Source organism: Eucalyptus grandis, chromosome 11, assembly GCF_016545825.1.
Source record: "Eucalyptus grandis isolate ANBG69807.140 chromosome 11, ASM1654582v1, whole genome shotgun sequence".
Lineage (NCBI taxonomy): Eukaryota > Viridiplantae > Streptophyta > Magnoliopsida > Myrtales > Myrtaceae > Eucalyptus > Eucalyptus grandis.
The window spans coordinates 29082426-29096656 of record NC_052622.1 but is presented as its reverse complement, the minus strand read 5'-3'; the positions used below and the strand labels follow the sequence as shown (position 1 = coordinate 29096656).

General features: G+C 39.8%; 3 protein-coding genes across 7 annotated transcripts; all 3 read left to right on the top strand.

Moving 5' to 3' along the window:
• Positions 1-4534: 4534 nt before the first annotated feature.
• On the top strand, positions 4535-5517 carry LOC104425688 (cysteine-rich repeat secretory protein 55). Its single transcript, XM_010038458.3, has one exon. The coding sequence runs from the start codon at positions 4581-4583 to the stop codon at positions 5370-5372; it is 792 nt and encodes a 263-aa protein (XP_010036760.1). The 5' UTR covers positions 4535-4580; the 3' UTR covers positions 5373-5517.
• Positions 5518-7483: 1966 nt separating this feature from the next.
• Positions 7484-10714, top strand: LOC104425687 (pentatricopeptide repeat-containing protein At1g05600). Of its 5 annotated transcripts, none has more exons than XM_039304138.1 (3): positions 7484-7651; positions 8428-8526; positions 8944-10714. In XM_039304138.1, the coding sequence occupies exon 3, from the start codon at positions 9085-9087 to the stop codon at positions 10375-10377; it is 1293 nt and encodes a 430-aa protein (XP_039160072.1). In that variant the 5' UTR covers positions 7484-7651; positions 8428-8526; positions 8944-9084; the 3' UTR covers positions 10378-10714. The 5 variants fall into 5 exon arrangements, with proteins under 5 accessions (XP_039160072.1, XP_039160071.1, XP_039160070.1 ...); XM_039304137.1 differs by having other exon boundaries at positions 8809-10714; XM_039304136.1 differs by having other exon boundaries at positions 8750-10714.
• An 863-nt stretch (positions 10715-11577) lies between these two features.
• On the top strand, positions 11578-14003 carry LOC104425686 (EPIDERMAL PATTERNING FACTOR-like protein 9). Its single transcript, XM_010038453.3, has 4 exons — positions 11578-11857; positions 11997-12058; positions 12331-12524; positions 13884-14003. Exons 1-4 carry the CDS (start codon positions 11785-11787, stop codon positions 13906-13908), a joined length of 354 nt encoding a protein of 117 aa, XP_010036755.1. The 5' UTR covers positions 11578-11784; the 3' UTR covers positions 13909-14003.
• The last annotated feature ends 228 nt before the right edge of the window (positions 14004-14231 follow it).

Here is a 14231-nt window from a genome sequence, read left to right as displayed (position 1 = left end):
TAAAAATCTAAGCGACTCCAAATGAACCCTTAGATGAAAAAGGGGCCCCAATCCATCTTAGTTTAACCCCAAAGTCATTACACCTATCATTGTCAAATGTCATTATTGATAGTCTAAGAGGCTTGTGTTAGGAGCACTTTAGTAGTTGGTAATTTTTCTAATTGCGCAGGACTAACTTTATCATTGATGGTAAATTTTCAAGCTTGTTTTAGCTAAAGCATTTATATACAGATTTGGTGGCCAAGTGTGACCATGTTCGAGGAGTATAATTGATAGACGGCACCTATACGTGTGTGTGTGGTTAAGTTAGGGGACCGCACCTTTTCCTCTACTAGAGCCCCTAATCCCTAGGCTTAGTAGTTCAAAAGTTCACTGTTGAGAAATAATGGTTAAGGACATAATGAAGCCCTTCTATTTTCATCAAGACTCCATTTGTGAGAGAGTTGGCGGGTATCTTAATCGTAAACATACCTTAATAGTTTTTTTTTTTGGTCAGAAAGATAATAATATTACTGAAAAGTAGAAGGAACATTTTGCAACGATCGAAAGATAACAGTTCATGTAAAAACAAAGGAGGATTAAAGACCCAATCCGCAGGTAGCGAACCGGCCTGATGGCCCTTCGCGGCCTGGTCCGCCACCTTGTTCATTCCCCTCCTGCAATGGACGATCCGCAGATTAGGGCAACGTTGAGACAGCTCTACGCATTCGTCAATCAAAGCTCTGATTTCCCAAGTCGACAATGCATTGCGGCAGATCGTCTCAACAAGAACGGAGCAATCGGTTTCCAAGGTCATCCGATCTGAGGTTTTGCCCTTGTCCTGCACAAAGTGTAGCGTGTGGTTTAACGTTGTCGCCTCTGCTTGCAGGGCTGAGGAGGCAACCACCGATCGAGCAAAGCCGTCGATTAAAAGGCCTGATGAGGTTCGATAGACACAGGCGATCGAAGCTTCGCTGCTTTGAGGTTGGTAAGCGGTATCGATATTTAGTTTCAGTTCATCGTGATCTGGCGGACGCCAAAAGGAGTGCTGATCTGTTTGTTGCGTGCCCTTCTCTGTTTCTGTCGAGATTGATTCCGATTTGCCATGGCGCTAGCTAAGGCTGTCTGCACTATACGGTACGGTTGGGGTTGCTGCTGGCAAAAGATAAAGTTGTTGCGGGCCTTCCAAATGTACCAGAGGATGGATGCGATCGTTTCCAAGTCAGGTGAGTCACTGTGATGTTCTATACCTTAATAGTTGACTAAGAACGTTTCTTATGTATGTATGATTTGACATTTTCGTGTTTAAAATCACGATAAAATATAATGCCGTCAAGATGTATTACAATGTAAAAATATATTATTTGAGTTTCTTCTTCTTCTTTTATGAAGAGTTTTATTAGTTATTGTGGACCGAGTGAGAACAACTTTGATTGACATGCTAACCCTAAACTCTCGAGATGCCTTTTTATCTTCATTAATCCCATCAATCGACGACCTTAATTCCCGTGGACACCAATAAGTCGTGTACCAAATTTCTTTGCTTTTTTTTTTTTTTAATGAAGTTTGCATGTCCTTACTCATCTCCAAAACATTAATTTTCCGCCCGTCTAAGTACATTTCAAGAAAAGCAATGCCATCCAGAGTTCCGCTCATACTGTACCTTAATCATAATTTCTTGATCATTTCGCTAATCTCCTATTTAGTCACTACTCTCTTTATTCTATATCAACCCTTTTTTTCGTAGAGATATTTTCAATTCATTTGTCACGCCATAAATATCTGTCATTCCTTTTTTTTCTTCTTATTTCCATATGACAGGTTTATTCACTGTTGCAGAAGATATTTGTGGACGTGCATTGTCGGAAGGTCAACATCATTGCAATTAAAAATGAATAACATAAAAACCCTAATAGGAAGGTTGTGGTTAGGGAAAATAATCAATGTTTCATCTTTTGCGCCGTAGATATTAAATGCAGCAAACGGCGAATCGGCGACGGCGACGCGTTAGGGACTGTATATCATTTTTGGTCCAAAAATGCTTGATGACGTCGGATGACATGAGGATGACGTCGGAAAGTTGTGGGCCTGGCCGATTTTAGTTGAACTTCATAAATTCCACTGCAATTCTTTCAACAATAGCTGCACTGGGCCGATGGATCGTGGGGTATGGCCATGTGGGGGGCTCCAGATCCTGGCGTGGAGTCACGGAGAGCGACTTCGACTTTAACTTCGGATATTCTCGTTCTTTATTTTTCCCTATGTTATTCTTATGTCGGCGAGAAAAGAAGTTTAAATACGACTTATTGGGTGACTTACAGACCAACATAAGTCCCACCGACACAAGCTTTCAAAGCTTTCGATTATAAAGTCGAGACTTCCGGCTCTGGACGATGTCTGTACACGCTTATAAGGCGCGAGCTACGGTCAATGAATTGGGCACGAAACGGGGTATGATCTGTACAAGTTCAAGATGTACATTATAAGGCGGTCATAAAGCACGAAGGTAACACAGCTACGCAGTGGCTGGACATATATGAGATTGGGAAGCTTTCATTTCGCTGCTTTTTTCGCTTGAATTTGATTGTCCAGAGATGTTGTTTCTGTCGTTCGTCCAATCACTGTCGTTGGTTGTGTCATGAATTGACAGACGAGATGTACATGACCATACACCCGTGATTTGCGTCGAAATATGCAAGTGGTTTTCAGCCCGTTTCAGAAAGGGATGACTGTTCATACCTTCACGGGCTAGAGGAAGGACCACATGCAGACGCATGCATTCGAAAAGGTTCCGGACATGAGCAGTCTTTGGAATGAAGTGGAAAAAATCAGCAGCTTCCACGATTGGATTTGATGTGGTGGTGCTTCGTTCTTGGAGGATGTCAAATTGGATCTTTTAGGTCGCAAATAGTAGGCCGACTGTTGCTATTTTTATAAGAAAATTATTAAAAAAAAAAAATCCTAAATCTATTACAATTATATCAATTCAATCTTAATTTCTTTTGTCGGTTCGTCCTAAATCTTTTACATTTGTATCGCTTGAGTTCATCCTACTAATTTTGATCAACCGACACGATGTGACATTTTTAAAATAATATTTTAATAATTTTGAGTTATATATATATTTTTTTCTTTTTCTCTTTAATTTTTCCCCTTCCCCACCGGTGAGGGTTGCTAGCCACAGGTGAGGGCATCGGCCCTCACCCGATTTGCCCTCATCTCACCCAAATTAGGCAAGGTCGTTACAACCCTTGTCTGGCTAGATTTGGGTGAGGGGCCATGTGCCTACACCCTAGTTGGTGAGGGCGTCGCGGCTCTCCTCTAGAGTCGACAAGGGTTGCAATGCCTTTGCTCAATTCCAGCAAAGGTATCTTAGCCCTCACCTGTTGCCAGGGAGGGTTAGCCGGTGACCCTCGTTGGGTCAAAGGGAAGGGGAAGGGGAAGGAGGAAAAATTAAAGAAAAGAAAAAATTATGAAAATTCAAACAATTCAAAAAATTATTAAAAATATTTTTAAAATGCCATATCAGCATTTGATAGTGTCACGTTAGTGCTTAACCAAAAAGTGGGCCGGATGGACTCAACTATCATAAATGCAAAATGTTTATGACTAAATTAATTTTAAAAAAAATTATGACTGAATTGGCACGATTGTAATAAGATTATGATTTTTTTGGAGTAATTCTCCCTATTTTTTTAACTGTCAAAACATTGTCGTGGAATGAGATAAATTCAATTGATTTAATTTAACCAGTCGTAAACTATAGTTTGAATGAACTTGGTTATGTGACTACACTTTGATTATGCGATGTTGGTCGTGGGTTGTATCATGGACATTGGGGACAGAAAGAAAATATTCTTAAATTGAAAAAAAAAATTCTGAGAAGCAAATTAAACCGTCATACGATGCAGTTGAAGTTTGTATAGACATGATATCCTGTAATGGAGTTTAGAAGTTTTTTGGATTTAAACAGGAGTTTGTCTTCACTCATTCTGTGTCAGCTGATCATGTTAATTGGGATTAGGGCTAATTCACACTGATTTGCCCAAGTCAACAAAGTATTCAATAGCGACGCACACAAGTCAACCCACCCTCAAGACTCCAAGGCGTGATTTTTGGATGAGACTTGGAAAAAAGGCAAACACACCTAGGAATGGAGACATCTCAAGTGTGAGCTCCCGATTAATCAAATTTTGCTTCTGCATAGAAGAAAATTACAGCAAAACTGTATACCATTATCCACAGCAGAACCCTGAATTTTGTCCTGAGAGATATTTCTTCTGAAAATATGGCTATTGAGAGTCGGATAAAGGTTGTGCGAGTGCAGTGGATCTGTGTGGATAGAGCAATTACTAAGAAGGCATTACTAATGAAATGATCAGATCGATTGATGCAAGGGAAGGAAAATTGGAGACCCTCTAGAAACAATACTGTGCTTCTTGATTTTCAAACTCAACATGATCGTGTGACTCAATTATTTCAGTCAAATATGCCTGCTGTCTCGATGCCCACCCACTCAATCAGCTCTTACCACTTTTTCCTGATAAAAAAGGTTGCAAAAGTCACAAGTTTCAATTGAAATTGAAACACAAGTTTGTGCCATGACTTCTCTATTCAATCTCCTGCTCTTCTTCTTTTTCCTGGTTCTCCCATTTGTTTCTAATGCCCAATCCGATGATCCCTTGGGCCAATTCTGCAACCAAGACACGGTCATCAGCAAGGCCAGCCCGATTTGGTCGAACATCGACCATGTCCTGACCGAGTTGGTATCGAAAGCTCCATCAACTGGCTTCCTCACGACCTCTTACGGCTCAGGCAATGACAAGGTATATGGCCTAGCGCAATGCAGAGGAGATGTAAGCCAAGATGACTGCTCGAGTTGCATCCAAGATGCGGGCAAGCAAATCCGCCAGCTCTGCCCGGACCAGGCTGATGCGAGGATCTGGTATGACTATTGCTTTCTACGGTATGACGACAAAACTTTCATCGGTGAGGTCGACACGTATTCTGGGATATTTTATATCAATGTCGAGAATGTGACTGACCCCGAAAAGTTCAATAAAGAGCTAGGGAGGCTGATGGACCGGATCGAAGCCGATGCGGTCGTGCCTGAGAACAGAGGGCTCGGGAAAAGCAAGACTAAGCTCACACCATTCATCACTCTCTATGCATTGGTCCAATGCACCAGAGACCTGCCCAAGCTGTCCTGTGCTCAGTGCTTGGCCATTGCTGTCGGGAATTTCCCAGGTATCTGCAATAGCCGGAAGGGTTGTCGAGTTCTGTATAGCAGTTGTTACGTCCGATATGAGCTCTATCCGTTTTTCTTTCCGCTCGATAGAAATGACAGTAACATTGCTAGCGGGCAAACTATAAAGAAGTTGGTCTATCCATAGACTACATCTACACAAATTACTTGCTATTATAGCTAAAGCTACCCGTTTGATGGCTGATGTAACTCCGGCGCCAAAGGCGCAAGACAATAAAAGATAACTATATACGAACGATGCACTATGGGCATCGAATATGGTTCACTCGCTATGCCTTTGTATCCAGTAATTGATTCCACAGCCTTACCATTCAACAGTAGCATAATGCATTTGCCTCTGGTATTACAAAACGGCATTTAATGATTGTTTCTTCGTAAGGTCCAACGATTGGGCGAGAGTAGACAAAGTCACAAAACCAGCTACATGAAGTGCTTCCTTTGTGCTCCACTCAATAAAAAGCAGTAGGGTCATATGACTGCAACAGCCATTCCCTTCTCATTCTCATCCCAAGTCCTGTGTGATCCATGGGCCATGCATGAGAATGGGATTTTGCTATTGATGTTCGCAATGATTCGCAGAATATTCCCTTCCTTCTTGCACCACCGTTCAACAGAAGCAGTAACGAGTGCAGAGAAAAACCAAAAGAAGAGCAAATTGTCTGCAATGATTCACGGGATTTGTCCAGAACCAGAAGCAGTAACTAGTACGAAGGAGGGCAAAAAAGAAAAGCACCAGAATTCTGAGGGGGGATCATGCTAATTTATAAAAATATTGGGTGTCCTTGGAGAAGCGAAACTCTAAGAAACCGATGGATGATCCTTTCAATCAAGCCCATCTTTCCTTTTTGGTCTTCTCTGTCATTTGTTGAATTTGATCCGCTGTTTTTTATTTCGTGCAATCGAGTGATTTCAGGATTTGTGCAAATAAGTCCTTTTAACTAATATCCTCAACGAAGCGACGTGATATGTGACCCGACCTTTTTTATTGGCGAAATGAGTTCAGCGATCTGAAAATTAGACTTGATTAATTATTTCTTGGGTTTGGAATAATATCCTTGGTCTGATTTGCTCGTGATTAGAGAATACTAAATTTTCTTATGTAAACTATTGAGCTTGGGGCGAGCCCATCTGGGTCCAAGAGACAAATGATGTACTTAGGCCCACAAATTGACACCCCGGGACAGGTGAATCCAATGATCATTTTTGTTTCGAACAAAGGAGTTAATTCAAGATTAATAAAACAAAAGGGTGACAAAAACGAAAATGCGATATTACGAAATAAGAGAGCTAGAGATTGCAATTTGCTACTAAACATCGATCATAGTGTCCGGCCAGCGCCGCCAACGTGTATAATTTACCATTTAAAAGTTGATTTCTTTTGGTTTTACCTTATTTTACGACAATCACACAAGATTGATAGTACTTAAAATAGGACTTGATTCCCAAAAAAAAAAAAAAAAAAAAAACAGAAGAAGAAGAAGGAGGAAAAAATCTTCAAAAAACGTCAAACTATGCCTACCTTGACATATTTATCCTTTTTTTTTTTTTTTGTGAAACAAAAACTCTCAAACTTATATTTATATGATACATTTATTTTATGTCAATATTTGGTCAATAAGCACCATTAAAAATTTGGCATCATATATGACAAAAGACAAACTATGTTGACATGGTGAATGTGAAACAAAAAGCGATGTGGTTTTGGCTGAAAATTTATCTAATTCAACCTTAATTAAAGATAAATTTTTATGATGTATATGTGAGTTGTGTTAAAGAAATTCTAAATTGAAGAATTAGTATAGTGTTGAACAGTTAATATATTATTATTATCCATAACTTATCAATTAGATATATTAATGGGCTCAGACTTTTGACTACCTTCTAAGGAAGGTATTCATTTTCTAGTGCGTACTTTTAACAAATGATATCCAAGCTCATAGTATAATAGGGAGCCTCCAATTTGTTTGGTGAATATCTTAATGAAGGAATTTAGTGATCAATCACATGATAGGGAGATTGTTAGGATAGAGAGTTCAAAAGGTATTAGACTTCTATAATTTGTGACACAAATAAAATTTTATGGTTTTTGATCTCACAAGAAAAAACTTTAAGGTAAATATATTGCCATGGCAATGGTCTTGACAATTTTTTATAGCGCAAAAGAAAATTTATATTAAATGTGTTATATAGTTTGAAATATTTGATGGGTTTTCCCGAAAAGAAAACACAGAGTTGTTTATACAATAAGGGAGTTAATTTGAAGATTCAGCATCAAGCAAGAACCCAAATAAGTTTCCGGTATTGCGACATAAATTTAATCAAGAAGTTGATATCTCTCTCTCTCTCTCTCTTCGCGCACGCCCGCGGACGCACTCGATTCACTCGTTGGATGAGGAGAGAAGCGTGGTCAGTTCCACTTCTTTCGAGTTTGCTCCTTCATTCCGTTCTTCTTCCGTATTGCAGAATCTGGGTTTGCGTGGGTGGTTTTAAGTTTGATCATTTAACTACCCATCGTCGAGAAAAATGCATGAAAATTGACTCATAGTGGACAAATTTAAAGAGAAAACACGCTTCTTGCCGCTGAATTTCAAGTGTTGGGTTGCGATCTAGTAGAGCTAGTGTGGTGGTTATGGTTATGATCTCGCCAAAGATAAGAAGTTGCACTTTGGAATTATGATTCGTCAACTCCCGACATTATGTTCAATCTTCATACCCCCGTACCCATATGTTTGATTCGTGATTGCCTCCATGATGTTTGATAAAAGTCCTCAATCAGGGCACCGCACTTGGCAAAGTCTCTACACTGTTTATGGGATGTTGGTGCTTTATATAGCTATTCGATATGTAAGAAATAGTGGGAAATTGCTGCTGCAGGATTCTAGAATGCCTTGACAAAAATCAGTGCTGCGTATTAAGTCTTTCTCCTTTGTCTGCATTACGAGCTTGTGGATAATCCTTCCGTATAGTTGCTTCGGATTTTTGAGCGTATATGGATGACAGGATGATCCGAATTCAACATCCAAACATGATTGTGTAACTCTTTAATTTATGAGGTGCAACATGACTAATCCAGTTTCCTGCAGTGTATACAATCTGCCCATTTGGCTCGACCAATCACTTTGTGTTAGGAGTGCCGTTCTTATGCTTTTAGTCACTGTGCAACTCTTGATATGCCCTTGCAGGGGGCCAGTGATTGGAGGAAACATCAAATTTGATTCTAGGGCACTTGCATGTGGGCCATTTGCTGATCAGTTTGGCTCTTAAAATGTTCTTCTGATCAGGTGAACCTTGACCAGAGTTTCTAATACTTGCAATGCTTATCTCACCTAGGCTTCTCGTGGGTGATTATGGAATGGTCCATCACAGTCAGTCAATCAGACTGCATTGGTGATCTATTCGTTGAGGTTCTTTAGTGATACATTATCTCCAGTACCTCATATTTGTTAGAATTACATCTACTGTCAAATTTCAACCTCTTAATAGAAGATTTTTGGCTTCACGTAGGAACCTATGCTTACAGCTTTCGCTGGGCCTTGTAAAGTTACGGATAGATTAATTTGTAGGATTGTTCTGAAGGACTTTTGCCATGACGTTGATGTGTGCTGAGAATTGAAGGCCCCATCTTTTGACATAGATAATTTGTGGAAACCATGCATGTGAGATGGCCACGACTTCTAAATCCTACTCAGCTTTCTCAGATACTAAAGTGCCAGAAAAATCCAGTTACAGCTCTTGAAATCTTCAGAGAAGCTAGACATAAGTACCCGAACTATCGTCATAATGGTCCAGTATACTCCACCATAATTGGGATTCTGGCAAACTGTGGCCGAATTAGTGAGATGGAAGAGGTGATCAATGAGATGAAAGAGGATTCATGCGAGTGTGCAGATTCCACTTTTGCAGCTGCAATTAACACCTATGCGAAACATGGACTGCTTGACAAAGCTGTTGGTCTTTTCAGAATTCTCCCACAGTTTAATTGTGTGAACCAGACGGAATCTTTCAATGCCCTTCTACAGATTTTGGTAAAAGATTCCAGGCTTGAAGATGCTCATCATCTGTTCCTACGGAACTCTCATGGATGGGCAGTGAAGTCCCGTCTCCGTTCCTTGAATTTGCTCATGGATGCTCTATGCCAGAGAAGGCGTTCTGATCTCGCGCTTCGTATTTTCCAGGAGATGGATTACCAAAATTGCTATCCCAACAGAGAGAGTTACGGTATTCTCATGAGAGGACTGTGCGAAGATGGGAGGTTGAATGAAGCCACCCATTTGCTGTACTCAATGTTCTGGAGGATATCCCAAAAGGGAAGTGGTGAGGATATTGCTGTTTATAGAACCCTCTTGTCTGCATTATGCGATAATGGCCAAGTTCAAGAAGCAGTAGAAATTGTTAGAAAAATCTTAAAGAAGGGACTCAAAGCACTTAGGCAGCATGTTCAGCCTCTTGATCTTTCAAGATGTAACAAAGCTGTAGAATTAGAGGTGATGAAGCGTACCATCAATGATTCTTTGATCACAGGCGGGGTCCCCAGTTCTGCTAGTTATAGTGCCATGGCGGTTGACCTGTACAATGAAGGAAAGATTAAAGAGGCAGAAAAGGTGCTTTCTGAGATGCGCAGAAAAGGCTTTAGGCCACTGAATTCTACCTATGAAGCGAAGTTGGCTGCTTTTTGCAGAAACGGTGAAGTGGAAGGAGCAGCGAATGTCATTGATGTGGAGATGGTGGAGGACAACTCTGTTCCAACACAAAGACAATATAATATTTTGCTTGAAGGACTGTGTAATCAGGGGTTTTCAGTTGTTGCTGTTGATTATCTAGAAAAGATGCGTAAAAAGTTAAGTTGCACCCCTGACAAGACGTCTTATGAAATTCTGTTGGATGGGCTCTGTCGCGAAGGTCGATTTGGGACAGCAAGCAAAGTCTTGGAGCAGATGATTATCAATTCGCATCTTCCTCATGGTGGTATTTTCAGTACAATTATTCAAGGTCTTTGTGCTATTGGCAGGCAATATCAAGCTGTCATGTGGTTGGAGGAGATGGTCAGCCGGGGCGACGTACCGGAAGTCCCTGTTTGGAACTCCTTAGTTTCATCTGTTTGTTGCGAAGTGAATGGCTTCGAGGATTTGTAGAGACTTTGGAGACATGTTCTGGATTCTGTATGGTTCTGTTGCCCGTGGAAGAGCATGCCACTAATCATTTTTGATATGTTCGAACTGCATCTTCACATCTTTACTCCAAATTTTTGTGAATCGTTTCCTTTTTCAAGGAAGTTGCATGTTTACATTTCTCCATAGTTGTAACGTTTAGTACAAATTGATAGGGATGAGCTCACTGTAATTGTATCTAATAAATGAAATCAGTTGCCTTGATTTTTGAACTTTGGATTGCACTTTGATGTATCCGGATATTGCTATTGTACTGATCAAGCCAATTCCAGTTGAACTATGGAGGACCTTCATTGTACTAGTAAGTGGAGCTCTTTTTGTTGGATGACACTTCAAAGAAGCACCGTGATTTTAACACAGAAGTTCACGTTGATGGTGGTCCTGTGCTTGGCTTTAAGTACAATCAGTGTCTTATCATTTCCACTGGTGCCTCTGTCTGCATAGATTCAGCAGCAGCATCTTGATCTTTCTCATGCTCTTTTATACGCATGTGAGTCCACAGTAAGGACCACAGTTCGCATTCTCCTTTTCGATGCGAGGATGGTTAGGTAAGTGATTCCTCTGTGTAATAAAAAGAACCGTTACATTGTCATTGAACAAGCGAAAATTAGTAGTAGACTTGTAGTGTTACACAGAACTCTGTACTATTAGCTAGCATAACAAGTAATAGAACTGCACACTGCAAAGACTATTTTACTTTTTCCTTTAGGCGGAGCAATTATTTTCTAATGGAAACAGCATTAAATTCTTGAATTATATGCCACATTGCATATCTGACTCTGAGAGAGCCCATACATGGCTTCCATGCTCATCCAGGATCTTCCGCTCTTTATTCTTTCTAGGCAATTCCTAAAGCTGCTTCTCGGGGGCCAACACATGATGACGATGAACCCACAAAAGAATTTTTTGATTTCCACACAAGATTCTCGATCTAGAAAAGCCCCTTCTTACCCTTTGATAAAAATCACTACTATATCCCACTCAACGGGCAATTTAGTAATTTTGCGAGCAAATTGCAATTGAATTCAACTTCTTCTTTTTGGGCTTTTGCATGCGGGTCCTGGAATTATAAGCAATCTGTCGGAAAAGAGTACGTAGGGGACCTCTCTGTGTTTTCGGTGGTGAAGGAGTGTGTCTCTTCTCTGAAACACTTGCAGGTTTTTTTAGCTCAGTCTATCTCTTATGGTCAGTAATTGACCACAACCCTCCCCTTCAGTCCTCTCTCTCTCTCTCTCCCCCTTCCCCTTATCTTTCACATAAATTCAAACCCCTCGCTTTGAAACTTCACAGCGAGAGAGAGAGAAAGAGAGAGAGAGAGAGAGAGAGAGAGAGAGAGAGAGAGAGAGAGAGGGTCTGATTCGCATTTCAAAAATGGCTAAACTTAAATTACCTCTCTTTCTGCTGCTTCTCTTCAGCTTGATTCTTGCTGCTTCCGTTATTCAAGGTCATTGTCAGTGTGTGGCAGATACTATAAATGATTGTGTTATAAGCTTCGTTCTTTTGCAATCTCAACCATTTTTTCTCGAATCTCCTGTCTTTTCATTACAAGATGAGTTGATAAGTCATTCTTGTTGGTATTTCAGGTTCAAGAACAAATCCTGAATATCATGTAGCTTCATTACAGAGAGAAGCCGCGCATTCGCAGGTGAGAGCACACAGAAACGTCTTGCAAGTGTTGACGCATGAACATAAACCAATCTTTTATTAAATGGTTAAATCTTCTGAAGTGATGGGCCATGTCAACTCAAACTTAACAACACATGATGACGAAGTGAATTATACCTTAATGTTCAATAGCACCATTTGGTTCTACACTACGTAGCCTAACTCTTGCTATTATTTGTAATTTGCTTTTGAAGGGTTCTTTGTTTTTTGAATAATTATTCTTCGAATTATTTTCTTACGTGATTTTTATAGGATATGAAGCTTCAGGGGGAAGAGGATGAGAACGAAGATAAGGACTCAAGAAGATTAATGATTGGGTCGACCAGGCCAATATGCACATACAATGAATGCAGAGGTTGCAAGTACAGATGCAGGGCGGAACAAGTTCCTGTTGAAGGGAATGATCCCATTAACAGTGCTTACCACTACAGATGTGTTTGTCATAGGTAAATAAATATTAGATAAATAAATATTTATCTAGGGTTTGGGTATTGATCATATTTATTTGAATGAGGGTTTGAACCCAAGAGAAAAAAGAGAAAGAAAAAGCTCTCGATGCTTCCTTTTCTTTTCTTCATTTTAAATTTCCTATATTGTAGATATAATAGTGAGTGGTTAAGTAGAAGTGGCTGTCCAAATTTTTGAGAGTTTTCTTTTCTTTTTTTCTTTTGTTCTTTGAGGGTCAGATATGGTTCAATCGAATTCTTGATTGTTGTAGCAGAATCGTTGTTGAAAGAAGTCCCTCACGTGCTATTCTTATCTTTTAGGTCTAGGTTGGACTGAATTACTTCTGTCGTCAGAACTAAAATGCAGAAAATAAATAAATATTCTTAATATCCATCTTGCAATATCTCCTCCTACTCCTTCTTAACCTTAAATACACATGGAATGCTATAAACCTCAGTGAAGACTAAAACCCTAGAATAGATAAGCATGCACATTTTCCTTTTGTTTTTAGGAGCTTATTTGAGTAAAATTGAGCCGCTAATATGCTGTCGAAGATACAAAAGTGTGTGGTTTAGGAGGGAAATTACAATTTTTAAGAAGTTTTAACATAGCCGAGGAAATGTGATGATACTGGATATGATAGTGAAATGTGTGTACTAGCCGTTGCTCGTGTAATGTGCGATTGCTTTTTCCTCTATAATTTATACATGCGTTTTTACGTTGAAGTGTTTCCTTTGATGTTTTAGATTAAGCCATTCCCAAATTGACTTTGCTACTACCTCTCATATACACATTATGCACATTTTTCATACTTGTCATACATTTAGTACCATAATATAAGGAAAAGTTCCACGGGTTTGATTCATTGGTAGAAAAAATGTGACATCCTGGACGCCGGTCGAGTTCAAATGGTATGGACATTTGCATTTAACCGGCATTTGGGATTAAAAGTTTTCAATGTTTTGATAGGACATATGAGATGATGCAAGATATTTAACACTTCAATCGTACTAAGGATTTACATGCATGAGGGAAGTAAAGGATGTGTTTGACTTAGTTTTCTGCAAGAGTTGGGAAACTCCTCTACTGTAAACTCAATCATCAGTATGAAGTAGAAGAGGACATTCTAAACAAAATCTTATGAGCTGCTAGGGTTTTTTTTTTTTTTTTTGCCCTCACTTTGGCCATTTGGGAGGATAAGAGGGTGTGTTCTTCTAATTAGTCCTCTCTGGTCTTGGTCACATGGAAGGTGGTCCCAAGAAAGAAGACATAATAATGCTTAGGGGGGAATCCCATGTTGGGTTGGGTTTGGTGGGGACTGCGGCGCCGCTTTGGTTGAGTTTTGTTTTCATTTGCAGAAAATGGCAAAGATGGATTCAATGAAGCCAAGAAGGATCCATCAATTAGAGCGTGAAAGGTCCTTTCATTGAGTGTACCAGAAAGAGAAAAATAAGTAAATAAAAATATCCCATCATTCTTGTGCATTGTTCTATGTTTATTTGCATTTTGGCTTTGAGAAAGCATGCACCTCAGGAGTGCAACATCCATCATTTTCAGCCATTGCTGAGCCACTTGCTTGTTTTGGTAATGGGAGAGAGATGCTTCACTCATGTACATTGGTAGTCATGTTGGACACTCGTCTCGATATGGACCACAAGACATCATTCCATTATCACCACGTGAAAGACATCTAACCCTTTTCAATC